At 41.0% G+C, this 26813-nt stretch overlaps 1 protein-coding gene across 1 annotated transcript in view; it reads left to right on the plus strand.

The window, feature by feature from the left end:
- Window positions 1-26813, plus strand: part of HEMC (hydroxymethylbilane synthase) — a 182455-nt gene that overhangs the window by 10122 nt on the left and 145520 nt on the right. Inside the window, exon 2 of the mRNA XM_089458525.1 lies at window positions 20331-20736. Within this exon, the coding sequence (XP_089314651.1) occupies window positions 20331-20736 (406 nt within the window). The remainder of the gene's footprint in view (window positions 1-20330; window positions 20737-26813) is intronic.

Below are 26813 nucleotides of genomic sequence, written 5' to 3' on the forward strand. Positions count from 1 at the left end.
CTCCTGGAAATCCTTTTTCCAACCGACAAGTTGCCCCTCTCTGATCGTCTGTGCAACTGCAACACTGATCTGGATTCCTTGGCTAGAAATCTGCCTCAACAACAACTCCTTCTACCTTGGTCTTGCCCTGTTAGGTACTGTTCTAACCACAGTACCCCACCAACTTCGCTCTGGAAACTACCCACAACCTCCTATGCCCTAGCAAATGAAGGATTGAGCCTCTTGGCTCTGCGCAACCCGAACATCGGAAAACAGCTCCCTCAGCCAACTGCGTCAGCCCACCTGGCCTCTGCGTGAGCCTGTTTCTGTCCTCCTCAACCTCTGCGCTGCCTCTCTTTGGCCCAGACTGATGATGCAATCCCTCTGCGTCACTCCTTCCTCTGTCGCTTTCTCCAAGGATCAACTCTCTCACTTGGGACAGCTGAATCTGCTGCAAATGCTCTGCTAAGCTGATGCCTTCAGTTTTCCTGTGATCTGCAACCACCCTCTAATACCATGTTGAATTTTCTAAGTCTATCCGTTAGAAAATTAATCTGTGTTTTGCTGGTTTATTTCTTCTACTTGTTTAAATACGAACAAGTTATTTAATACATTTAGATACCGAAATAAACACATACAGTCACAAAATCTACAGATCATCAACTGAAAGAAAACAAGCACACAAGTGACACTGTTATTTTTGGACAAATGTCCTCGGAAAAACCCAATGCGGGAAAACTAGTGTAGTGATTTTGAGGGTTATATTATTATGCAGTCTATCTGAGCACAACTGGGTGCCTAACTGCTCACCCGACAAAGAAAAATACATGGCAACAATACCTCTATATTCGGAAATAGGTATTCGGAAAACCTGTCCCACGAAACCCTCTCCGACATAACTGAAACTCAGCACTGGCTCTTCTGGCCTCTGTGTCAGCCTTCTGCTGACCTGCATCAACCCCAGGACCCTTTGCGTTAGCCCTCTGAGGCACTGTGCAACCTTTGGGACCCTCTGCGTCACTCCAGCAGCCTCGGCGTAGATGACTCAGTTCCTCTGGTCTCTGCGCTGTCTCTGCTAGGCTCTGTGTAGCCTGGACTGGCTACTGCTCTCGCTCTCTCTGCTTCTGCGCTGGTCTCTCAGTATTGTCTCTGCCTCGTACTCACTGCCCCTTGCTGCTGATCATTGATTCAACTTTTCTTAGCAACCCTGCTCTAGCAAAATGAATGACTGATCACTTTGGTGTATTCTCCAACTGACCCTTAAGCCTCCTCTTATACTTTTCTCATTGGTCCTTCAACGGCCGAGATTAAATCTCTAATCAACGGCTAAGATTAGATTTGGCTTGATCCATGATTTTTGGAACCTTCTAACCCAGTTTTATGTTAATACCCATTAATATTTTATTTTTCCTAAGTTTAGACTTAGGAACTCCATTAAAAAATTAATTATTTTAATATCTCCCAAACCGGGTACAATCTGTCCAAACCATTTCTGGGTCTTGGAGATCTCATGTGCTTTAGCCTCTCCACCAATTTTCATGGCTAGGGCACATCCGATGCCACCCCAAATCAACAGAGGATAACAATTATTTTGCCCAACCACCCAAGCTAAACTCAATCGACTTAGATTTTTGGGTATTGGGTACCGTCTGTGGAAGAAAGTCGGCCTCCCTCTTAGTTCGAAGGTAAGAGAGAGGTTGCTGGTACTAGGCCAACCCTCAATATAGACTCACTTAAGAGCGCAACATAGTTACTCTATTCCAGAGCATAAACATGTCAACTTACGAGACTTGAACCTGGGTGGGGGGGATAACAAATACTCTGCCCAACCACCCAAGCTAAACTCAATTGACAAAAAAATTTGGGCATTGGGTACTGCATGAGGAAGAAAGTTGGCCTCCCTCTTAGCCCAAAGGCAAGAGAGAGGTTGTTGGTACTAGGCTAGCCCTCAATATATACGCACTTAAAAGCACAACATAGTTACTCTATTCCAGACGTAAACATGTCAACTTACAAGGCTTTAACCTTGTTGGGTAGAATAACAACTATTTTGCCCAACTACCTAGAGTAAACTCAATTGGTAACTCTTATCATTTTTTATCAATACAATCAACTAGTTTATCGAAGAAATCTTCCCACGTTACTCAAATTTGTAGCTACAATCCACCTTGGGTGTGCAAGTGGCCACACTATTTACTTTTCTTTGAGCTCTTTATTTATTTATTTTAACAATGGGTATATTTCCATTAGAAAAGGCCACTGCCTAACTAGTTGTCATGTAACAAAAAAATGGATGACGCAGATTTCAGTGTGCCAAAATTCCAAGTCTAGATTAACAAAACCAAAAACCTCTAAGCTGTCCAACCAACTGCTAGTTGTTCTATTATGTCAAGTGAATGTCTTACTTTTCTTTTGTTGGCATGATCCGCGGGATTTGAACCTTGAATCTCATTGTTTACATACTACTTCATATCATGGCAATCGCCAATTGAGCTGCCCCCCGTGGGCGTCAAGTGAACGTCTTGCTTATTGACCCAAAATCAATAGAAATTTGCAATACATTACCTATTAACAAGAAATTTAAAAGGTTGACCCAAGGAGAACCTCACCTTGCTCTTGGAAATCTTTGATTGGGTTGTTCTTATTTTTCTCTTTCCCTAGATGAACTAGTGTATGTGTTTTTGTTGCCCTTTCATCTAGGATCCTTTCCTTCTTGATCTCTCTAGAGACTAACCAAATCTCTTGTCTAGTTGGAATTCGAGAAAGCATAGAGTACCCTCCTATTGGATATTTAGAAAACATATTATACCATTAATCCTAGCAATCACCATGTCCAAATTTGCTTCCATTGCCAAATGTTTTGCTCCTTGAGATTGCATGCAATCTTGCATGTGTTCCTCCATAGCATGCAAAGTTTGAATTTGCCTCGCCATTTGGATCACATGCCTCAATCGCTTCTAAGCTTCCACTAATAATTGTTCCTACCACATTTGAAGCCACTAAGTCCATTGCAAGGTCGCTTTCAACATCTCTTGCTTTGCTTTAGTGACACCCTATTCAAGAATTTTCATTTTCCTCCTAAGTTTCTCCAACTCTTATGTTGCACTTTTTTGGTTGACAACTAGCCATACTTGCTTTAGAACCCGAATGCACTAAAAGCAACATGCCACTTTTCCTAGGCAACAATTCTCCCCTCTAGGCTATAGATCTCTCCTTTGCAATCTTGAACTTGGATAGGGGAGATTGAAAATGAAAATGAAGAAACCTCCAAAGAATGATAATGTCAAAAAGCTACATACCCAATTCCATTTAAGCCAAGTTGCCACCTATATGACATATAGAAAGGAGGGCAAGGAGGGTGGCCATAATTCCCTATTCAAATTACCATGCAAAGGAGTCGACATGTTGGTTACATTCATAGTTGTTAAGAGCTCAATCAATATAATGTAGGGGCATGGTGATTGGTGCCCCCCTTTCACACTAAGGCATCCTTCTTTGCGTTGAGTTCTAAAATTGACCAGGCAATTTGCTTTCCCATTTTGCATCCTCATAACCTCATAAGAGGGTATGGAATCAAATTGCTTAGCTAGGCCCAAAATTCTTTGAAGTATCCTTTGTAGAGTAGGAGAATGATGAGTGGAGTGTTGAAGAAGGAATATATATATATATATATATATATATATCTATCTATCTATATATATATATTTCTTCTTAGACGCTATATTTATATATCTTTTTCTTCAATGCTACACTATATATCTATGTATATATATATATCTAGAGAGAGAGAGAGAGAGAGAGAGTAAAATCCTCAAAAATTGTGATATGCCTCATCCTACTCACCTCGTTCTTTTCAGTTCTTGATATATAGCCAAATCTTCTATTTCATTATTTGTGGCAATACCTATACCCTAGGCGTAATTAGTCTCTATGTTGCCTTAAAGATCAAAGAGGAACACCGCGCGCTTGCCACCCCATCTCTTTATTTCTAATACTCTTAATTTTATGCTGCATTTACATCAATAGTTGTAGTAGTAGTTCCATTTTGGGTATAGGAACATTGCAACTTGGTATTAAAGCTTCAGCCAATTTTTGCTTTTGTTGTGTGGCTTAAAGGAAAACAAAAAATAATTTAGAGGCATGTTGTGTGATGGAGGCAAATTTGGATGAAAGCTTTAGCTAGTTTGTAAAGGAAATGAGGCAACGAATGTAATGTAAACCTTAGCCAAAGGGAACATGGACACTCATCCAAACACCTCAATCCACAACCCTAAGAGTTTTGAGGAGGAAGAGGAGGATGTAATCCCTTGGAAAATAAGAGGTAACACCCATTCAAGCTAGTATGTTGCGCAATACTTTTGTAAACCCACTTCAACTTTTAAATGAAGAAAATTACAAATTTGGAGGTATAGTGGAAGTGTATCATGTTGAAGCAAGATCAACTTAGCATTCAAGGTGCAACACATCCACAACTAGTAGGATAAGTTAAATGGATCCCTACCACATTTGGATGGGGCAACCCATAGTTGGGTTTGGGTGAGAGATGGATTTGCTACAAACCCTAGAAGGAACTTTGGTGATTTTGAAAATGCATTAACTCAAAGAGCAAGTTGAATGAGGATGAGCCTTGTGATGTTCAAGTCACGCACTTGCTCCAAAAGGATTTGCTAATTGAAGAATACACAAGGAAGTTCCAAGTCTTTAACTCAAAGGCCAAACTCCTACAAATTTGGTGCTGAAGATCCATATCCCAAATCTAAGGACAAAAAATTAGATTGAGCTAAGAATGTTTGAATTGGATTTTTTGGAAAAAGCCATTGCTATAGCTATAAGAGTAGACGATCACATTGAAGCTATTTGGAGTAAGGTCCTTGGCTTTAGTGAAATGGACCATGCATATAATAGAACTAAAGAAGAGGGAAAGTTTGAATGCCACAAATTAAGATCCCTATTATTGGGATGTCCAAAATCTTAATTCTCAACCTCGAGCCTCTCTTGCAAATTCTCTTAGTAGTGGTTCAATGGAAATACAGGAAACTCTAAAAAATGTTGTGGTTGAAGATCGACATCACGCTAAATCTGAATCTAAACTTGAGGCGGCTACTCTTGTTGAACAACTGGATAATGACTCTAGTCCACAAGACCAGTCCATTCCACCACGAGAAACATGGGAACCCTTGGTCTCCCTTTCTGCAGTGAATAGGTTGGGTAGTCTTGATACCTTCAAGTTTTGTTCCTACACAAAAAAAGCCTCCTTGTATTGGTTGATCTTGGTAGTGCATTAAGCATTCTTAATAAGAAATGAGTTATGCAATTGGGCTTCAATCTTGATACCTTCTAAATGCTGACAAGGTGGAACTTATTGTAGATGACTATACCCTCAAGGATGACTTTTTATGTCACACATTTTGGAGGAGTGGATGTTGCTTTGGGTATTCAATGGCATATGTCCTTAGCAACCTACTCCATTATCCATTGGGATAAGCTCCTCTCCTTTTACAGGCTGGTTGTGAATACATCATGAAAGGCTTTCCACCTAAAAGCATTTGCATCATTGAGTGCAGGCACATGTCCAAACTTCTAAAGAAGGGCCACTTTGGCTTCATGGCTTGCTTTCACTGTTTGAAGGTAGTTACATCTTATCAAATTAATATCCCAACTCTCTCTACCCAACTGTAGAGATATAAAATGGTCTTCTAGGAGATACCCCACAAAAAGTCCACCTAGTCGGGGTATGGAACATATTATTGAGCTTGACCCTAATAAAGGCCCTGTTACCAACCAATAGTGGGTAACTCATAGGAGAATTTTTTTCTCCTCATTTGATAGCCAGCCAATTAGTTGCTCTATGATGGTTATTAGACAACATCATGCCATAATTCTCCGGTCAGATCTCTCACTCGTTTAACATTCTTCTTATAGGAAGGTGGGTCATCTCTCGACAGGTACTCTAACCATTCTAGCAATCATATGATTTCATTTAATGTTATGGGCATATCAATATGGATCATGGGGAAAACTGGATGATTAAACGATTCTGATTGTATCTTGGTTCCCACACTTCACTGGGGAGATTAGTCTTTGACTCTAGTCCAGTGGGATCTCTTTTGAGGCCTTATGGATTAGGAAAGGCACTACTGGGGAGGCATTGATTGATATAATGTGTCCAATGTAATCCATACTTACCACTTTCCATATCTCCCAATTATCCATCTCCATTCTTTGGGTTGATAGTCACCGGTCATTTTGATTGGCATCTTTTATCCACATCATTGAGTAAGGGCCCGGAACTCTGGCCACTAGGTTGATGCAACTGAAAGGACGATAAAAGCATATAAAGCCACAATGAAAGAAAATGTAAAATGCAAAAGATGACTAGGGAAAAAGCCTAACATGATCTCTACTCTCCTCATTAGCCATCACCCAATTCCTCAAGCATTCAATGCGTCATCTCAAATAACGAGAATGCTTGAATGTCTTGACTCCTAACCTCAATGAGCGAGAAATTGCTACATCTTAAAGGGATATTAGAAAAGCACAAGGCAAGCTTGGGCTCCTAAGCTATGCACCAAATAAAGACAAATCATTAAAGGAAAGGGGGCACTGTAGGGGTTGAAAAAGGAGGCTGAGGAAAGGGGTAACTCATGCCACCATGATTGCTTTTTCCTTGCGTCATTAAACTCAGGATGTTGGACCCCCATTAGCTAGTCTCATAGTTGTGGCATCTTCCTTGAAGTATTTCCCCACTCCATGACCACCATATCACACACACCTATGGATTGATGGGTCAACCTGGGACATATCACTCCCCTTGGGGGTTGGAAACACTTAATAAGGTTGTTTACTTAATTATCCTTAACATAAGTGACACCTTGTTTATAGGTCTTGATTTGGTAGGCATTTGAAGGTGAGTTTTGTGTGAAGTATTTTTGTGCCCTTAACATTAAATATGGTCCTTTATGATTCTCTAATGGTTTTATGTCCCTAATGCAGTTGATTTCTCTTGATCTTAAGAGGTTTTGTTTAGGTGGTATCATACATGCAATAAAGATCTCTTGAGGGATAGGTTGACCCATTTTCAACACCTTCTAGGGGTTACTTTGCTCCATTATGAGATTAGACTTGACTTTGTGGCCACAACATTGCTTCTCTAGAGATAAGCATTTGGCCTTGAGCAACTTCCACATGCTTCTACACCTCTTGATGAGCCTTCAGATGTTGAAATGTTGAGCTTGAAAGCTTGGGCGTTGGACTATTTGATGATGTGCCTAGATGGACTCGGGATGTCCCTAGGCTGGCCTTGACCTTGTTTGATGGACGATGCCTTATTCCAGAGCCTAGATGAAGACATTTTTCGCTGAGATGACTTGGGAGGGCTAGCACACCCCTCTTTGATGCCAACACTTGCCCTAAGAAGGGCCATGTCCCTCCCACATGCATGAAAAGGTCTTTTGGATGACATCATAGTGGAGGGGGTACCTTTTGGAGATGTACACATGCACTTTGGGGTTTTCTTGGAGTGAGGAGCATTACTGGACCTTGCGTCAGTTCCTTGATGCATTATTGCCTATTTTGGAGGATGATGTCCCGGTGGAAACCATTTTTCGCCCAGTCGGGTTGTGGTTATTTTTGGCTTTTTGTTATGTTTTAAAGCTATTTCAAGGTTGGTTTGTGACCTTTGACTTAGTTGAATGCTCAAGGAAACTTGTTTTAGGACTTTGTTTGTAAAGTTATGAAAAAGTGACTTGGTTACCTTCATATAAATAGTGGGGAGTCACTTTTCATTTTCATCATCTGTATTCATTAGACTTCTTCTTCTTTAGAAATGCACACTAGCTCTTGTCTCTACTCTACTTGACTGCTCTGTGATTCTATGGTGCAAATTTGTCTTGGAGAAGGATTTTGCTTGAGGAAGGTTACTTGGGATTGATTGAAGGGATTCTTGTGGAAATTTGGTAAGTTTATTGTTTATCTTCTATATTTTGCATGTTATCTTATGCTAATTAGGGTTTCTATGTGTGCCATGGTTAAAATTGCTATATTTATCTTGAAATCTTAATTCCTTATGCCTTGCAAAGTTGTTTTCTTGGAATCCTCCAAGAGAACTTTGAATTGTGTATCTCTTGAACTTAAAATCTCCCTCTTAAGGAAGCCGCTAGAGTTTTTAAGAAGAGGCTACTGTCCTCTCACCCTCTTCATCAATGTTGTCTCTATTAAATTTGCGATAAGTAACTCCATTGCCCATTTAGATCAAGGCACTAGTCTAGGAGGTGGTGATCAATCTCTCTTCTATAACTATTTTCTCTCTCCTCTAAAATTGTAGAGATCTAGAGTTAGGGTTAGGGTTTGTTTGAAATATTGCTAAAAACTAATTTTACTTGATGTGTCATTGCCCTTTTAGTAGGGATCGTATTTGATAATTGATAGAAAGTACAATCTAGCATTAATTGCATCATAAAACCCTAGTTCTAGGGATGATTTCATCAATTATATTGTTGTTTTATGCATGTTTCAGCCATAAAAGCTCAATTTCAAACCCTAAACCTTGCATATCTAATTGATAGTTTTGCTCCTTTATTGCTCAATCATTGTAAGGCTATTTCTTCTAGTTGTTATATGATATTGCATACCATATCATCGAAAATCTATCAAACCCTAACTTGTAAAAACTTTGTAAATTATGTAAGTGGTCTAAGGATAGAGTGCTTGCACTTTGTGTTGAAAATTGTGTAGCTTGGGAGGTACTCCCACAAACCTTGGGTGCTAGGTTTGCGAGGAGAAAACTCACCAAATGGAGTGTTTGTAGGCGAAGTACCCAAGTTTGGGGTTTTAGACCCAAAGTTGTGGGCTTAGAACTCAAGTTATTTTTTTTTAGCCATGGTGAATTAGTAACTCGTTGGACTAATCTAGGTGAGGCCCAGGATCAAACCTAGCGGCTGCCACTATAACACCAAGAGTATATCCAATAGTCGACAAGCTGGATATACCAAAAAATTATGAGTTAGCAAGAGTCGAGACTCCATGGATAAGGGGGAGCCTACTCCTTGAGCCTTATCATAATAGGCAAAGGTGTCTCCCCGTGGGATTTGAAATTGGGTGGAGGGGATAACATCCCAATGAACCAACCACCTTGCCATCCCACGAGGGGAAGAACCCAAGTTAATTATTATTATATTCTATTTAGATGTTGAGGAGGCTCTTAATGGAGTAAGAGGGCTCCTAAGGCATCTTTTAGAGAGCTATATATTGGAGGCCAATGGAAAGGCCAAATCACAAGTGGAAGGACACATCTTGTGGAGAATAAGAGCCCTAAAGAAGCTACAACCTTAGAGAGAGAGCCGTAAGGATATCTGTTCTGTTATGCAAGGGAAAGGAACCACAACAAGATATTATTGTTGATTTTTGTAGCTTTGGAGGTACTCCAAGCCTTGAGGATCGAGGGTTTGGAGGAAGGAGCTCCACAAATGGCCTTGTGGGCTTGAAACCCAAGCTTGGGGTTTTGCACCCATCGATGTTGGGGACAAAACTATGGAGATATTTCGACATGTGATGGATGAGGATGATAGTATTCGTTGAGATGAATTCGACGCATCGAAAATCATCCGATTCTGAGTTGTGGTTGAAGAGAAATGAATTTTGAAGTTAAGATGGGTAAATTTGTCTAGTTGGGTAGGTCGGATTGAGGTTAAAGTAGTGCCCAAAGACAAATTCGTTGGAGCCACTTGATGCCTATAAATATAGGTCAAGTGTGAGGAATTTAGACACATCCAAGAAGCATCTTTCATAATCTACACATCAAGAAAGGCAGTGCGAGTGCAGACAACTCGAGTGTGGGTAGCACGAGTGTAGGAACGTGAGTGCAAGGACACAAGTGCAGGAACACACAAGTTAGGGACGCGCGAGTGTAGGAACGCGTGAGTGTAGGAACGCAAGTGAGGGCTGAGCATGCAACAGACTGCACCAGGGTGACGCAGAAGTTGCGCAAGGCTAGGTATGTATTGTATTGATGTGTTAAGGTTGAATTGATGTTAGCATGCTAGCGGATGGTGTCCTAGGAGTGGACAGTTTGGAAGTATGTTAGCAACCAAGAGGAAGGGTTTCCTAGGTGGTTGGATGCCCTAACTAGGAGCAGATGCTACAAAAAGGATTGGTCAGTCGTGGTCTATTGGAGGACAGCTCGAGAGTGGACCAAGTGTGAACGTAGATTGGACATTATGGTTTGCTGGAGGACAACGTGATAGTCTCCAAGTTGGAACCCGGTGTGCACAATCTTCATGGACTTAGGTGGTTGCTAGAGTGTTAAGATACTCCGACACATAGGAAATAATTAAGTATAACTTGGTCTAGTGTATAGTTAGGTAAAGTGTGTTTCTTTAGTATGTACTTTTTGTAACTTACAATCTGACGGTCACGATATGTTTTAGACATGAAGTGATCCGACGATTCATTCTCTCCTTGGTATTACCGATACTTGGTCCGTGGCTTAACACCCGATTGGTCCATGATCTCTATTTAAAGAGCATGGAGGGTGATTTTTCCGGTGACCGTTTATGAGAGAAGCTTATGTAAATTTTCTTTCTTTTTATTAATAATATTGCCTGAAATGGCCACATTGGTTCAGGCCGTGGACTGTTTCCCTCTTTGAGGGTTTTAACCACGTCAAGAAAATTGGTGTACTGATCTGTGATCTGTTTGTGAGTGGTGTCCTTTGGTGTTCAATCTAAGGAACTTACCTTGTAATTTCCTACATACAATGGCAGTTGTTGAGCTCAAGGGTTGACGAACCAAAGGAGTAGATGAGCAACCCTAGACTTGTGTGTGGAGAAGGACTTCTACAACAGATGATGGGAATTCCTCCTAACCCGTGTTCATTGTGGGAGATGGACATCTTGTAGAGATAGGTGGCAACCCCTATGCCCTATGTTGGTCTACATTGGAGCAGTGCAAGGAGACCATAGTGGGCTGAAGTCCCTGAGTAGTTGAGGAGTAGCAGTGGGAAGATCGAGAGTTGTTCACAGGTGGAGCTGTGAACAACTCGATAGGAGTCTCGATGTGTTGTGACCTTGATGGACTAAGGCACAACTAGTGAACAGATTGATAATCGAGATTCAGTGGTCAGATGGACTTGGAACATTGATAGAGGCAAGAGCTGCAGATCAGGCGCTGAAGGACTGGGCAGGTACAGGGTACAACTGAGAGGAGCTGAGAGAGCATACGACAGCTAGATGGTCAGAGTATCTTATTGAGGGTAGATTGGTTGTCGATGGACTGACACCAAGCCTTGATTTTGTATTCTTGTACTAGTGGATATTTGAGGGCCATCATCCCTGGTATGGGAGCCCTAGACTGTTGTATTATATGGTGATTATTATAATGAAGTTGGGTTGAAAATTGTAAAAATTGTCCATATTTTGTGCACTAGTAGATTTACTGTTATTTATATTCCGCTGTTCAATGTAGTATTGTTGTAATTCTTGGTTTAGTAGCGTCAAAGATTCTAAGATTCTATCCTAGACACCAAGGTCATGGAAAAACAACATGGTATCAGAGCGAATCTGAGCTACTTTGAGGGACAGTGAATTAGAGTGTGCACAACGAAGCAACTCAGAGGGAGTTGTGGGTGTCTAGATCATGGAGCAGAGGGCTCAGTTGAAGACATGGAGATGTGGTCTTGACTGACTTGGTAACAAGATTGGCTGGGAGTTCTTGTGGATTGGTGGTGAGCCCGGTGAACAATAGTTTGTTGTAGGACAGATTGCTGATCATGGACTTCCGTTGATTTTTCATGGATGGTTAGGACAGCTCGAGAGTTTCTTTGGTTTGGACGAGATTAGGTTGATCGAGATGGCTTCTTGTGATGGACTACAAGTTGGCATGCTAGAGTCTTCATCGGATCATGATGTTACATATTTGAGATTGGAGGGATTTTCACGAGTAGTATTTGATCCAGGAGGATGAGTGCTTGTAGGACTGAACCAATGGAGATTGTGTAGGCTCAGTGGGAGTCTAGCCTCAGAGGGAGCATCCTTATGGAGGTTTGGGATCTTCAGGTTCATATATGATGAGGCAGAGGCACTACTGAGGTTGTTGGGTTCATTCTACATGGTATGCTGCAGTGATGGACACCATATGGGTTAGTGTTGCCGATCATGATGGTTACTTCCTAGTGTTGCAAGTACCTCCCTAGCTAAGAGGGAGTGTTGATTTTTGTAGCTTGGGAGGTACTCCAAGCCTTGAGGATCAAGGGTTTGGAGGAAGGAGCTCCACAAATGGCCTTGTGGGCTTGAAACCCAAGCTTGGGGTTTTGCACCCATCGATGTTGGGGACAAAACTATGGAGAGATTTCAACATGTGATGGATGAGGATGATAGTACTCGTCGAGACGAATTTGACGCATCGAAAATCATCCGATTTCGAGTTGTGGTTGAAGAGAAATGAATTTTTGAAGTTAAGATGGGTAAATTTGTCTAGTTGGGCAGGTCGGCTTGAGGTTAAAGTAGTGCCCAAAGACAAATTCGTTGGAGCCACTTGATGCCTATAAATATAGGTCAAGTGTGAGGCATTTAGAGACATCCAAGAAGCATCTTTCATAGTCTACACATCAAGAAAGGCAATGTGACTGCAGACAGCTCGAGCGTGGGTAGCGCGAGTGTAGGAATGCGAGTGCATGAATGTACGAGTGTAGTGAAGCATGAGTGCAGGAACATGCGAGTGCAGGAACGCGCGAGTGTAGGAACGCGAGTGCAGGTAGCGCGAGTGAGGGTTGAGCATGTAACAGACTGCACTAGGGTGACGCAGAAGTTGCGCAGGGCTAGGTATGTATTGTATTGATGTGTTAAGGTTGAATTGATGCTAGTGGATGGTGTCCTAGGAGAAGACAGTTTGGAAGTTTGTTAGCAACAAAGAGGAAGGGTTTCCTAGGTGGTTGGATTCCCTAACTAGGAGCAGATGCTACAACAAGGATTGGTCACTTGTGGTCTGTTGGAGGGTAGCGTGAGAGTGGACCAAGTGTGAACGTGGATTGGACATTTATGGTCTGTTGGAGGACAACGTGATAGTGTCCAAGTTGGAGCCCGATGTGCACCATCTTCATGGACTTAGGTGGTTGCTAGAGTGGCAGTTGTTGAGCTCAAGGTTGACAAACCAAAGGAGCAGTTGAGCAGCCCTAGACTTGTGTGTGGAGAAGGACTTCTACAACAGATGATGGGCAGTCCTCCTAGCTCGTGTTCATTGTGGGAGATGGACATCTTGCAGTGATAGGTGGCAACCCTCCGTGCCCTATGTTGGTCTTCATTGGAGTAGTGCAGGAAGACCATAGTGGGCTGAAGTCCTTGAGTAGCTGAGGAGCAATAGTGGGCAAATTGAGAGTTGTTCACAAGTGGAGCTGTGAACAACTCGACAGGAGTCTCAATGTGTTGTGACCTTGATGGACTAAGGCACAACTAGTGAGCAGATTGATAGTTGAGGTTCAATGGTTAGATGTACTTGGAGCATTGATAGAGGCAGGAGCTGCAGATTGGGAGCCGAAGGACTGTGCAGGTACATGGTACGACCGAGAGGAGTTGGGAGAGCATGCGACAACTAGATGGTCAAAGTATCTTGTTGAGGGTAGATTGGTTGTTGATGGACTGAGACCAAGCCCCAATTTTATATTCTTGTACTAGTGGATATTTGAGGGCCATTATCCCTGTTACAGGAGCCCTACACTGTTGTATTATATGTTGATTAATATAACGTAGTTGGGTTGAAAATTGTAAAAATTTGTCCATATTTTGTGCACTAGTAGATTTACTGCTATTTATATTTCGTTGTGCAAAGTAGTATCGTTGTGATTCTTGGTTTGGTATTGTTTGAGATTCTAAGATTCTATCCCATACACCAAGGTCGTGGAAAAAAAATAATTATCTGTGTGGAAGAGGTCGAAGTTTTTGTCTAAGTCGTATGAAATAGTGTTGGGTTCGTTTTGTGTAAGGAGAAGCCCTAGGAACAAGGTTGAGGCTTATTAGGACCTGATTAAGGCCATGTTCAAGTAAGTTTGTTTGTTTGTGAGGGCCGCAGGGTTGGTCTGTGCCCTAGTCTAGGCCGTAGCCATGAAGAAGCTTGGACCAAGGTTGGACCAAGTAAACAAACCTGACCAAGGGGCATTTATGGTACATCGAGACTTCCAGGAAAGGGCCAAGGGTAGGCCGCAGGTAGAGCCTCAGGTAGGAGGTTCGAACTTGTAGGAAAGAAGACCACAGAGCCTCAGGAAGGAGGCCACAGGTAGTTACAACAAGCAGAGGTTTTGTAGACAACAAGAAAGAGGGCTAATCAAGTGTTGAATGAGGAAGTTTGTTAGCCAAAGGAGGGGCTAACAACAATGTGTTATAGCGCTGGTTTAGTACAGAGGGCTAAAGGAGAAGCTCACCAGTGAGCAACAGTTTGACAGAGGTTATAAGGTGCTGATCTTTTTGTGAACGAAAGGAGGCAAAGGACAACAAAGAATAATGTACCAAAATAATTGAAGTGGTTGTTTGTAAGGACTACAAACAACAAGTGAGTTTGTCTTTGTTTTGTGAAAAAATGGGGGTCTAAAGGATAAGACCTCAACCCAAGTTGAATAGTCAAAGGACATACTTGTATTTTGTTGTACTATAGCATTTTAATTAGAGTTTCTAAAGGGCCATGATCCCTGGTACATGAGCCCTATGAATTTCTTATTGATGGATTGATAAGGAATGTTCTGGGCCATATATCTTGTGTACTATTGATTGATTTCATTGTTGTATATTCTGCCGTGCAAAGTTGTTCATTGTTGAGCACTGCTAGTGTGTTTATGTGCTAGTCTAGTTAGAGACTGTTAGTTTTTGAGTTTGGGGTAGCAGCAGACAGGTGTTCTAGTCTCTATGATGTCTAAAAGGCTAAGGAACACGAGATCTCCAAAACCTAGAAAAGGTTTTGCGAGAAAAGACTTGGAGACGCCTTAATTAAATTAATTAGCCAATAATTAAAAAGTTCTTAAGTTTAACTTAGGAAAATTGGTTAATTAAATTGAATTAATTAAGGTAGCTCGATTTTGCTTTAGAGACTTCTATTGATGAGGTCAAGATAATCTAAACCATTGGTGGAGATGTAATCATGGCCATTTGGACTCCAACGAGAGATTATAAGAGCAGGTCAAAGGATTTGGAGAAGGCATCAATGTATTAGTTGTAATGTGAGCAATTCGACTACCCAGTTGCAGGTATCCAGCAGGGGCGCAATTGAAGCTAGGGAAGCATCAGAGACAAGTGATTAATAGAGATTTGAAAGCGGGAGTTCGAAGGAATTTTCCTTAGTATTTTACAGTGTCTGGGAGATAGGAAGAGGAGGCCGAATTCATTTGCAGACGAGGCTCCTACAACTACTACGAGTAGCCAAATTTCCCAGTACGTGTTGCCAGATGAGCGACGTTTTAGTTGCCAGTTACCGGATCAATGTCCCAGAGTCAAAGCGTGTGGGTTTCAGAGGCAGATGAAGGCAGGAAGACTTGGAGGAAGGTGATTTCGGGGCTGTATGAATTTTCTGGAGGCAACCATACACATTTCCAACTAGGCAGTGCGAATAGCCAAGAACTGCGAGTTGCTGGGAGAGAGGGCCAAATTGATTGCAGAGGGAGATAGGGTGTTTCTAGTATATTTTTCCAGTAGAGGTTGCCGAAGCTTTGCAAGAAAGGTAAGTAGATCATTGTACTCTTGAATTTGCTGAAGATAGTAATAAAACCCTCATCTGCTCCACTTGTTTTCCCTTCGGGGATTTTCTAGGGACAATTGTCCAAAAATAACTGTCAATTTTTGTGTGTGTGCATATTTTCTCAGTTCGTGTTTTATATTCTGCAATTTTTATATTGTGAATATTGTAACAATGAATTTATCATTATTTGTCGTAAAGTTAATTACAGTAGACAAATAAACTATAATAGTTAGAAGATAAATATCCAGTTTGTTGCAATCGTGGAAATTTCACATGGTATAAGAGAAGTAAAGATCGGATTAGAGGGTCTAGAGGGAAGGCAACGAGGGTTGAGCAATTCAGAGGGAGATCTGAAGGAAAGAGAACCAAGTTTGTGTAGGCCAGCGAGGCAATGTGAATTGCAAAGAGGTAGAAGTTTGATTTCCAGTCCAGTCTGGAGGAAAAGTGTGAATCGTCTCAGGGCAGTAGTAGTGGGCAGTGAGATTGCCGGAAAGGGTTTCCAATGAGCAGATTAGAGATTCGTAGAGCAGATCTAGCACAAAGATTTGCAGCATAAGGGTTTTGCAGTAGTAGATCTGTGTAGGGCAAGGAAGAGAAAGTACCCAAAGTTTTCAGAGAAGTAATTTCCAGGTAAATTCTCAGAGGGTTTCCAGTGTCAAGAAGGAAGGCCGAAATTTCCAACAATAGAGGCTGAGTTGAGGCAGTGCAAATTGCCAGATCGTACTACTAGTTGAGCCAGTGTGTGTTTTAGGGTCAGTTGTGCGTGTGCTAGTGCCGGAAGAGGTTCCGAAGGTACAACGAGTTACCCAGGAGCGAAGCATTAGATAGTGTGTATTTCAAATTAGTTGGTGATCTTCTTATTAATTTGGTGTTGAATGTGGATGATATGTTGTTGATAGGAAATGATAGGGAAATCATTTACGTAGTGAAAACTCAGTTGTTAACATGAAGGATCTTGGTGTCGCAAATTTTATTTTGGGAATCGAAATTGAAAGAGATCGGGCAAAGAGGAAACTTTGCTGAAATCATAGGAAATATGTCGAGACAATTTTCTAGAGGTTTAATTTGCTGGAATGCAAATCGATAAAGGTCCCTATTCCTGTAGGTGTAAAGTTATTTGTAGAAGAGTGTCATAAGACATAGGAAAAGGAAGAGGACATGTCCCATGTTCCATATTCTAGTGTGGTTGGAGCTTTGATGTATGCAATGGTTTGTACTAGATTGGACATTACACATGCAGTGGGAGTGTTGAGCAAGTATATGTCAAAACAAGGGAAGGAGCATTGGACAACAATAAAGAGGGTTTTTAGGGATTTATGTGGCACTACTGGTTATGGATTGTGCTACCAAGGAAGACCAGGTTTTGACAAAGTGTTGGACATAGATGTCTTTGTTGATGCATGCATCATTAGAGATTTGAATTGTATAAGATTTACAAGTGGGTATATGTTTAATCTATTTGGGGGAGCAATCAGTTGGATGAGCAAGAGAGTCTATAGTGACACTCTCAAATACTCAAGTTGAATATATGGTAGCCACTCATTCAAACAGGTAGTATGGTTGTAGGGATTGTGCTAAGGTATTGGGTTGGTACAACGAGCTATGATGATAGATTGTGACAGTGAGAGTGTAATCTTCCCAGTGAAGAACACAAGGTATCATATCAAGACAAAGCATGTTGATGTTCAATATAACTTTGTGAGAGATATGGTTGAAGAAAAGGTGTTGTTAGTGAAGGTGGAAACTTTGAAGAATGTTGCATATCCCTTAACAAAATATGTGAGCACCATTACCACAAAATCTAGCAAGCCTTGGGGAGGGAAACCCTACAAGAGAAGAGCTAGACAAATTGGTAACAATGGGGTAGAAGCCCAATGCTACCTTAGCCAAGACCCCTTGCTCTTTATGGACTTTCACCGATGGGAGGAGTCCTAGAAGAATGATGATTACTCAAAATAGATATGCTAGGTTTAAGGCACAAAGTGATCAAGTGAGGGCTCATTTGAGAGAGAGGCTCAATAATAGCTCAAGGCTTCAAGGAAGCAAAATGCTCTCTAAGAAAACTTAAAAACCCTAGAAATTAAGGTTCAAGACCTAGGTTTTTGAGGTTTTTCGATGGTGATAGGTATTCACAAGGTCAAGGCTTGAGGGAAAGAGTTTCTCACAATGATATTCAACTAAGCCAAGGCTCATGAAACCCTCAAGAAAGTCCTCAAGTTGAGAGGAAAAGGGACTAGGGTTTCCCTCTTGGAGCAACACCTAGGGCAAGAGATTTTATGGATGAAATTTGAGTGGATGCCCGCTAAATTGATAGGTTAGGTAGCCTAGACCTATCTCTTGATGTTTAGCCTCTCAAATACCTTGGGGGACCACCTTGATGGGCAGGGGCAGCTGCAAATTACTTTGCCTTTCAGTTCATTTGGCTGCAATTGGCTTTTTGGGAACATCATTGTAAAGTTACATTAAATGAAGTTCCTCATCCCCCTTTTCTTGGGGATTTGCGGAGATTTAAGCAAGATTTGGCTCTACTCCTACTAGTTTACCAATGTGCGTTCTGTCATGGTGCTGAATCCCTCCCTGTGGGGTCTGGATTCATATGATGGTTTTTTTAGCTTTTATTGACTGAAACTTTCCTGGTATCCCTGTTCTTTGCATGATGTAACTAGTCTGAATCCTGATGTACTCATTTGTTCTTTGAGGTAACATATGAAACTTTTTCATTTTTTTTGAGTGGTATTTGTGTTTATAAGTTTGCATTGTTATTGTGGCTTTGAGTTGGCCTTCTTATCTTGTGCTTTAGTTGTTACTCCCCTAATGCAACTAATCTTATGATCTAGTCAAACCAATTAGGTGGTTTTGTCGTGCAACAAGCATCTGTTGTAATGGCAACGGGCATTGGATTCAGTCCATTGATTAAGATAACAATAAAATACGATCCTTTATGAATCAAACACATTGCCTTTAGAATCTAGAAAGTCTCCATCTTATCTGCATGGATTTGTTTCATGCACCTTCCAAGCAATTCCACATACTTGGAAATGTGCATTCAATCACATGTGCTTGGCTTGACATATTTAAGCTAGCAACTTGTATTTACTACTCACATGGAAGACTCTATAAGCATCGATATCACACTTAACCCTCGCTTTGTGCGAAACATTACATTGCTGGCCATATGTGTTTTTAAGACATGGATGCATGGTTTGCATATATAAACTTCTTCTCATGGCTTTCAAACAATACAAAACAATACACAAAAAAATATAACTAAGCTAAATATTTCTAACAATGATTATTTAGATATCTTATGACACCATGTACACATGGTCATAAGTTTTCATTTCAAGCTACTATTCACATACTCATATACCTCATCATGGGATAAAACTCTTGAAAAAATTATAGATGGCAGCTTGATCAATACTCTTTTCTTTTCCCAGGTCACATGCCTTGGGAAAACCCCCAAGTACTTCCACTCATTTTGAGGATGGTACCCTAGGTTGTTCATGGCACAAGGCCAGTCAACAACAGGGCTTGAAGCCCTTACAATAATGAACTTTTTATGAGCTGAACATGTCACTTGTTCAAATTGAACCTTGGTGGGGAGGATAATAATTTTTCCCAACTACCTGAGATAAACCCAATTAACAGTTTGATCAAAACTCTATGAGCCACTTCAATGCGTCTCCAAATTTGGCAGTGAAGGAAATACTCTAAACATGATAGAGTTGCACTAGCAAGAATGTATTGATGTAATACAATTTTATCATAAGGAAATTCTGATAAGCTTTGAATATGTGATGTTATCTTTTCTCACTGGAGGACTTAATTCACGAGCATTCATTTTTGGTGCATTTGTTTTCATCAAGCTTGCTTGATTGAGTTCGTCATTGTGCTTGAGCTATCATGTTAGGGATCTCCAATTATGAACAGGCAAATGAAGAAAGGATTTATGTGATGATGTATTCTTTGGTTATGGCCATGCTATGGGTGCTAAACTGTTTCTTTTATGTCCATGTTTTGTTAAATTGACCAATGAATATTATCCAAAAAATGGGTCAAACTTTATGTTAATGTAGATGCTTGCCTTTGTTGGTCAGAAGTTCCATTTTTGTGAAAGCAGCAGTTCTGTGATAAATATGTTGTAGGTCCTAAATCTGTGGAGGAATAACCCTGTCACAGGGAATTTAGGTCTCTATAACTTTCGAAAGCCCAGTGTTGATCTTTTTGTTTAAATATTTGATATTTTACTTAGTACTAAGGTTTGGTGTTTTTTTTTTTAATTTTCAAGTTTCAACTAGTTTTTAAGTCCTGCCTAGATTGGAATTTGCGATTGTGGCCCTTCAGTAGTTGCTGAAAATGAATGAGATTTTTACATCAATGTTTGAAATACTGTCATAAGCCTCTGCGGGAAATAGGATATAAAAGTGCAGAAACCACTGCTTCTTTCGTTGAGATGGCTTTGCTGTTATTTGGTTAAAACTTGAAAAAATAAATGAATTGTAGTAGTTGATTTTTAGGAATTAATACATCTAACATATTTGGAAACCTTGGTTTATTTACCTTGAGAAAGTTTAGGCACCATAGTTTTCCCTGTGTTCCATTGTATTATAATACGTACTGCTGTTTATGTAGGACAGTCCTTTGGCACTTGCACAGGCCTATGAGACACGGGACAAGCTAAAGTCAGCACATCCCGACCTTGCAGAAGAGGGTGCCGTGGAGATCATAATTATAAAGACAACAGGTGACAAAATATTAAATCAGCCACTTGCAGATATAGGTGGTAAAGGATTATTTACCAAGGAAATAGATGATGCTCTTTTAGATGGTAAGATTGACATTGCCGTGCACTCGATGAAGGACGTGCCTACATATTTGCCTAGCGGGACAATTCTACCATGCAATCTTCCTCGTGAAGATGTTCGAGATGTATTTATTTGCCCAACTGCAGGTTCCTTGGCAGAGCTTCAAGCTGGAAGCATTGTTGGCAGTGCTTCTCTTCGAAGGCAGTCTCAAATACTTTACAGATATCCGTCCTTGAAAGTAAGAAGCAAGTTCTTTCAAAGTTTTTACCTGGCATTGATTGATATTTTTTTCACTGCTAAATATTGCATTGCCTAAATAGTTACTACATGTCATTCAAGTTATTCGATTTCTAATTGGTTCTAAAGATGGCTTTTATCTTTTCAAGAGGTCAGACAACTAATTTGTTATATTAGCCATTAGTTCTTGTGTTATGTTTTAGACAGTTTTACTTAAAGGACACACTGGATTATTGATTCTTTGTAGTACGTACCTCATAGATAATGTTTCCCATATATGACATTTTCTGGTATAGATGTAATTGTTGAAAGTAGCCTAAGATCGCAGTCCTATATCTACATATACTTTACATTCTTTCAAGCATCATTTTGTACTGTGACACAACATTAACAAAGGAATGAGGATATGACTCTGATAAGGGACTGGGAACTGAGAGTAGATGATCCAATTCCCAGTATTAGTTGTAGCTTTGTATTAGTTTGGAATAACTCTAAAGACTAAAAGGTTTGGAATGGAGAGTTATCCTATTAGCTTCTCAGATTCCATATTTATCTAGCAAAATCCTAGGATTTCTGATGCTAAAAATATCTGTTTTAACTTCATCAAGAGAAAGGAACAATGGAAAGGATTTGGTCATTGAAGAATAAGGATGAACTGGAGCACTTTCCTTTGGACTATATGGGATCAAGAAAAAGTGTTTTGTTGATTCATTGTTCTATTATATTTTTCAAGTGTAATGCAGAAATAATGGAAACTATTGGCAGCTACACAGTCGTAACTTAAAACCATTATAAATATGACATTGTCTGGAGGTGCTTAGGGTGTTTCCTATTGAATTTTCTACAAGATGAACAGTAGAAACCAATTTTCTGATCTGATAATTACTTCCTAATGATCTCCAACCAGTTTATCTTATGCCACTGATATCATTGAGCAATTGTATACAAAAAATCTCAAGAGTAATGCAGAAAAAACAGTAAGATCATAACGAGACAACCATGCACAATAGAGACAACAAATTTACCTAGGAAACGCAAACTTGGGAGAAAAGCCCAGCAACTTTTCGTCTAGGAGAAATTATTCTTCAGCGAGGTTTACAATTCCAAAAATTGTCTAGAAATCTGTGTCAAAATCCAAGTCCAAATACCAGTCAAACCTGGTCAAAATTCCAGCCAGTAATTGATGGTAAAACCACTCAATAAGTCAAATTTGGTCAAGTTTTTGGTCTGGTCACCTTAGCCCCTGCAGTCAACTCAGACCAACGGTTGACTCTTGTGGTCAAATTTGTGGTCAACTCATCCTTTTCTGTGGTCAAACTCAGCCTCTTCTGTGGTCATACTCGGCCAGATATCTTGGTCAAATAACATGTCAAACTCGGTTAAATAACGGCTTTGTTGACTTGGTCAAACTTGGTCCAACAGTCAAGAAATCAGCTCGGTCAAATCAGTCAATTCCTAGGCTACTTGGTGTTGATTTTGGGTAGCATCAGATGTGCACTAGCTCCGAAATTTTGTGGAGGGGCTAGAACACATGAGATCTTGAAGACCCAAAAATCGTTTGGAGAAATTCCACCCAGATGAGGAGTTATTAAGATAATTAATATTTTTGATGGGTTCCTAAGTCTAAACTTAGGAAAATAAAAATATTAATGGGTATTAATAAAGATATGGGTGAGAAGCTTCTAAGAGACGAAGATCAAGTCTGTTTTAATCTTAGCCGTTGATTAGAGACTTAATCTCGACCGTTGATTCATCAACAGGAAAAGTATAAGAGAAGACTTGAGAGTCATTTGGAGACACATCAAGCAAATACTCAGTAACCCGAGGGAAATCGATTCTCAAGGAGAAGGAGTTTGATTTCAGAGGGAGAGTTGCAGGGTGAAGGAAGAGGAGGGTTTCAACATCAGTCAGACACTGAGGAGGTGATGCAGTGCCTCAGAGAGACATCACAGGCAGGGACGAGATCTCACGCAGATGATGCAGGGGTGACATAGTGAAGGATAAAGGGTCTCTGTGGTGTCAGAGTCTCTCCTCGCTAAGGAGGAAAATTATCTTAGGTGTTTTCTTGAAGGTTTCTCTATGTACTGCAAAATTATCCTTGTAAAGAGATTGTTGCTGGAGAATAATAAATAAACCCTCTTATGTTGCAACAGTTTTCCCGCATTGGGTTTTTCCGGGACAATTAACTGTGTTGATGTGATTGATTCTTGTGCTTGTATATCACTGTTATTTTTTCTCTCTGTTATTATGTGATAACTATAGTAGAATTTATTTTAATGTTTGCTGAAGGGTTTTGTAAACAACTTATTGTGAGAAATAAGTAGGAGAAATAAATCAGTTATTCCAGTAGAATTTTGTATCAGAAATTTTCACATGGTATCAGAGCAGAGATTAGGCAACATGAGTAAAGAATCTGCTATGAGTCAGGAGCATGATGTCGGGGCATCAACTCAGAAGGACCCACGCAGATCTCCAGAGGGAGAAGAGAGCACGAGGAACATGGATCATGATTATTCTATGTTAGCTTCCAGACTGGAAGAAGAAGTCGCTTGCTTAGCGAGTTCTGCCTCCTCTGAGGTTTGGTATATAGATAGTGGAGCTTCCTAGCACATGACATGAATACAAAATGTTTTTCAAATTATCAGGAAGAAAGGATGAACTTTTAGATCACCATGGGAAATAAGTCAAAATGTACCCCCATAGGAAGAGGTACCGTAGTATTTCAAACAGAAGTAGGGGATTGACTTCGAGCAACCAATGTGTTGCATGTGTCGAGATTGGGGATGAACTTACTCTCTGTATCTCAGCTTCAAAACAAGGGCTATGATGTTTTCTTCATTAAGGAGAAAGTATATGTCAAACACCCGAGTTGGAAAAAGAAGGCCCAGATTGGAGTCAGAAGTAACAGGCTGTATAGATTACAACTAGAATCTCCAATGGCACTGATAGGCAGCAGTGGGGAAAAATATTTGAATGAACTATGGCATAGGAGGATGGGACACTTAAACCATGGGGCTATAAGAATTCTCGGGAGAACAGTATAAGGAATTCCAGAGTTGAGTACCGAGAGATGATGTATGCAGAGGATGCGCACTAGGCAAGTACGCCAAAGCTGCATTTTCCAGAAGCAACAATAGGGCTAAGAGTATTTTGGGATTGATACACTTAGATATCTGTGGACCCATGTCCACAAGAGCTCTTAGTGGTGCCGAGTACTTTGTCACCTTCATTGATGACCGTTCCAGAAAGACTTGGATCTAATTTCTAAAAACCAAGGATGAGGTTTTTGGTTGATTCAAAGAGTTCAAGGCTCTACTTGAGAATCTGATAGGAAAGAAGATAAAGATATTGCGCTCAGACAATAGTGGAGAATACATCGACAAGGATTTCACTGATTTTTGCGCAAGGGAAGGCATCAGAAGAGAGAGGACAACTCCCTATAATCCGGAGCAGAATGGAGTAGCAGAAAGGAAGAACATGACTATTGTTGAAGCAACCAGAGCGATGCTTTATGTTCAGGATATGCGCAAGTTTCTATGGCAGAAGCATGCAACACGACAGTGTATGTCCAGAACAGGACTCCTCATAGGGCATTAGGTAAGATTACTTCGGAGAGTGTCTTCACCGGTAAGAAGCTTGAGGTGAGTCATTTCAGAATATTTGGGAGTTTGGCATACTGCTTGTGGAAATTTCTAAGTCTGACACATTAGAAATCCCTACTGCATTATCTGGTTTATTATCTCCTACTTGTTCATTCCATTAACAAGTTATTTATTAAGATAAATACTGAAATAAACACAAATACAACCTTCACACATATACAGATCAACAACTGAAATAACTGAGACAATCACACAAGGGACACTGTTATTTTTGAACAATCGTCCCCGGAAAAACCCAATGCAGGAAAACCGGTGCAATAGATATGAGGGTTTTATTATTATGCAGTTTTTGAATACAACTAGGGTGCCAGAAATGGATCACCCTTCAGAGATTTTCCTTGGTAGAAGTACCTCTCATCGGAGACAGATATTATGGCTGATCAACAACTGGATGATTGATCCCACAACAACTTAAACAGTTCCTTAGCTGGACAATGAAAGCTACTCCAAGCTTCCTTCCGGAACTGCGTCACCCTCTACGGCTCTGCGTCTGCCTCTTAGCTCCTAGTTTGCCCCACGAAAATTCCTCAGTGTTGCCTCTTTAGCCCAGCGTCAGCTCTGCTAGCCTCTGCTACCTCTGCGTCAGCCTCTTGGCCTTCTGCATCAGCCTCTTGGTTCTCTGCGTCTTCTGCGCTGGCCTCCTCAGCCTTTGTGTCAACCTTCCTAGGCTCTGTGTCGTCTCTTTGGCACTTTCTCTGCCTCTCTGATATGTATTCTCGGCCTTTTGCCGAACTGCTCCTCGCTGCAACAAATCACTAACTCAATTTCTCAACAAACTCTGCCCCAGAAAATCGAATTCTTGACAACTTGGTGTGTCTCCAACTAAACCTCAAGCCTCCTCTTATACTTTTCCTATTGACGTTTCAACGGCCAAGATTAAGTCCCTAATCAACGACTAAGATTAGATTTGGCTTGATCCTCATCATTTAGAACTTTCTCACCCGTTTTATATTAATACACATTAATATTTTAATTTTCCTATGTTTAGACTTAGGAACCTATTAAAAATATTAATTATTTTAATATCTCTCCATCTGGGTGGAATTTCCCCAAACGATTTCTGGGTCTTGAAGATCTCATGTGCCTTAGCCTCTCCACCAATTTTTATGGCTAGAGCACATCCAACGCTACCAAAAATCAACACTCCCTCTTAGCGAGGAATGTCCTCTAGTAATGCTTCATCATAGAAACATCACACTGATCCTTTGCATCAGTACCTGTGTTGATGCTTGCCCTGCTTCCTCACATCATCTGCACTGCTACCTCTTGTACTGCTGCCCATGATATTGCCACTGCCACTCCTACATCTGTACTGCAGCTCCCTCTCAATATGCTGCCCATGCTGCCCTTAGCACTGCCACTGCTAACTGTTTCACTGCAACTCAATTATTGAGAAGTTAGTAACTAATTTCTCCCAAATATTGACATCCCAGTCAGTTTAGAAGCATCGTGATGCTGAAACTGCCTCTGCTGCTAACTCGTGCTCCCTCTGCTGCCACTGCGCTGCTGCAAACACCTCTGTGCCTCTCGCACTGCTGCAACCTTTGCTGCGCTGCTATAGACTTCTGCACACTAGCCTTGCCTTGCTACTCCACCACACTTTGCTCCACCCGACATCTATCATCATGCTACTGTCGTTAAGGGCTCCTGTAGCTGGATGTGATCCAAGAGTTTGGGCACCTCAAGGATCCTTCCCTTAGTATGTAGTCCTCTTGACTACAACTCGATGTCTCCCCACCACTTCTCTAGAGGTGCATGAGCACTCATGGCACAATCGTCATCAGTCTCGACCTCTTTCTTTGCCTTAGCTGGAGCTGCCTTCGGATCGAAAGCCTCTCCCTTGTTTTTCTTCCTGGGACACTAGGATGCATAATGTCCTAGCTCCCCACAATGGAAGCACTTAACATTGGAGATGTCCTTCTTCTTCCTCTTCCCTTGCTGTCTCGCAGATGCTAAAGCCGCATCCTCCTCCTCTTTCTTGATTCGGCTTCCCTTACCACTTCTCCCCGCCTTGGTCATCCTCCTTATCTCTTCTCGGCGAAGAGCTGCCCACATCTCCTCCCAATCGAGAAGAGTAGCCTTGCCCAAAATACTTTGGACAAATGTCTCCCACTCCTCGGAGACTGCATTCAGGGCAGTCCTGACCATACATTTTGGATCCGGTGTAGACCCACGGAAGTAAGCTGGTCACGAATCTCCTGCAACCTGAGAAGGAATGGATCTATTTGCTCTCCCTTCTGCATTTGATATCACTGCAGCTGATTCTCCAATAGCATCTTCTGCTGCACGGAAGAGCCCTGGTATAAGGTGGTCAGGGTGTCCCGCATCTCCTTTGTTGTGTTCTTCTCAACAATATGTGGTATGACATGATCTTTGACTCCATCTAGGATCATGCACTTCGCCCTTGCCATTGCAT

Source organism: Pinus tabuliformis, chromosome 7 (genome assembly GCF_031772625.1).
Source record: "Pinus tabuliformis cultivar Carrire ecotype Pingquan chromosome 7, CPIR1, whole genome shotgun sequence".
NCBI lineage: Eukaryota > Viridiplantae > Streptophyta > Pinopsida > Pinales > Pinaceae > Pinus > Pinus tabuliformis.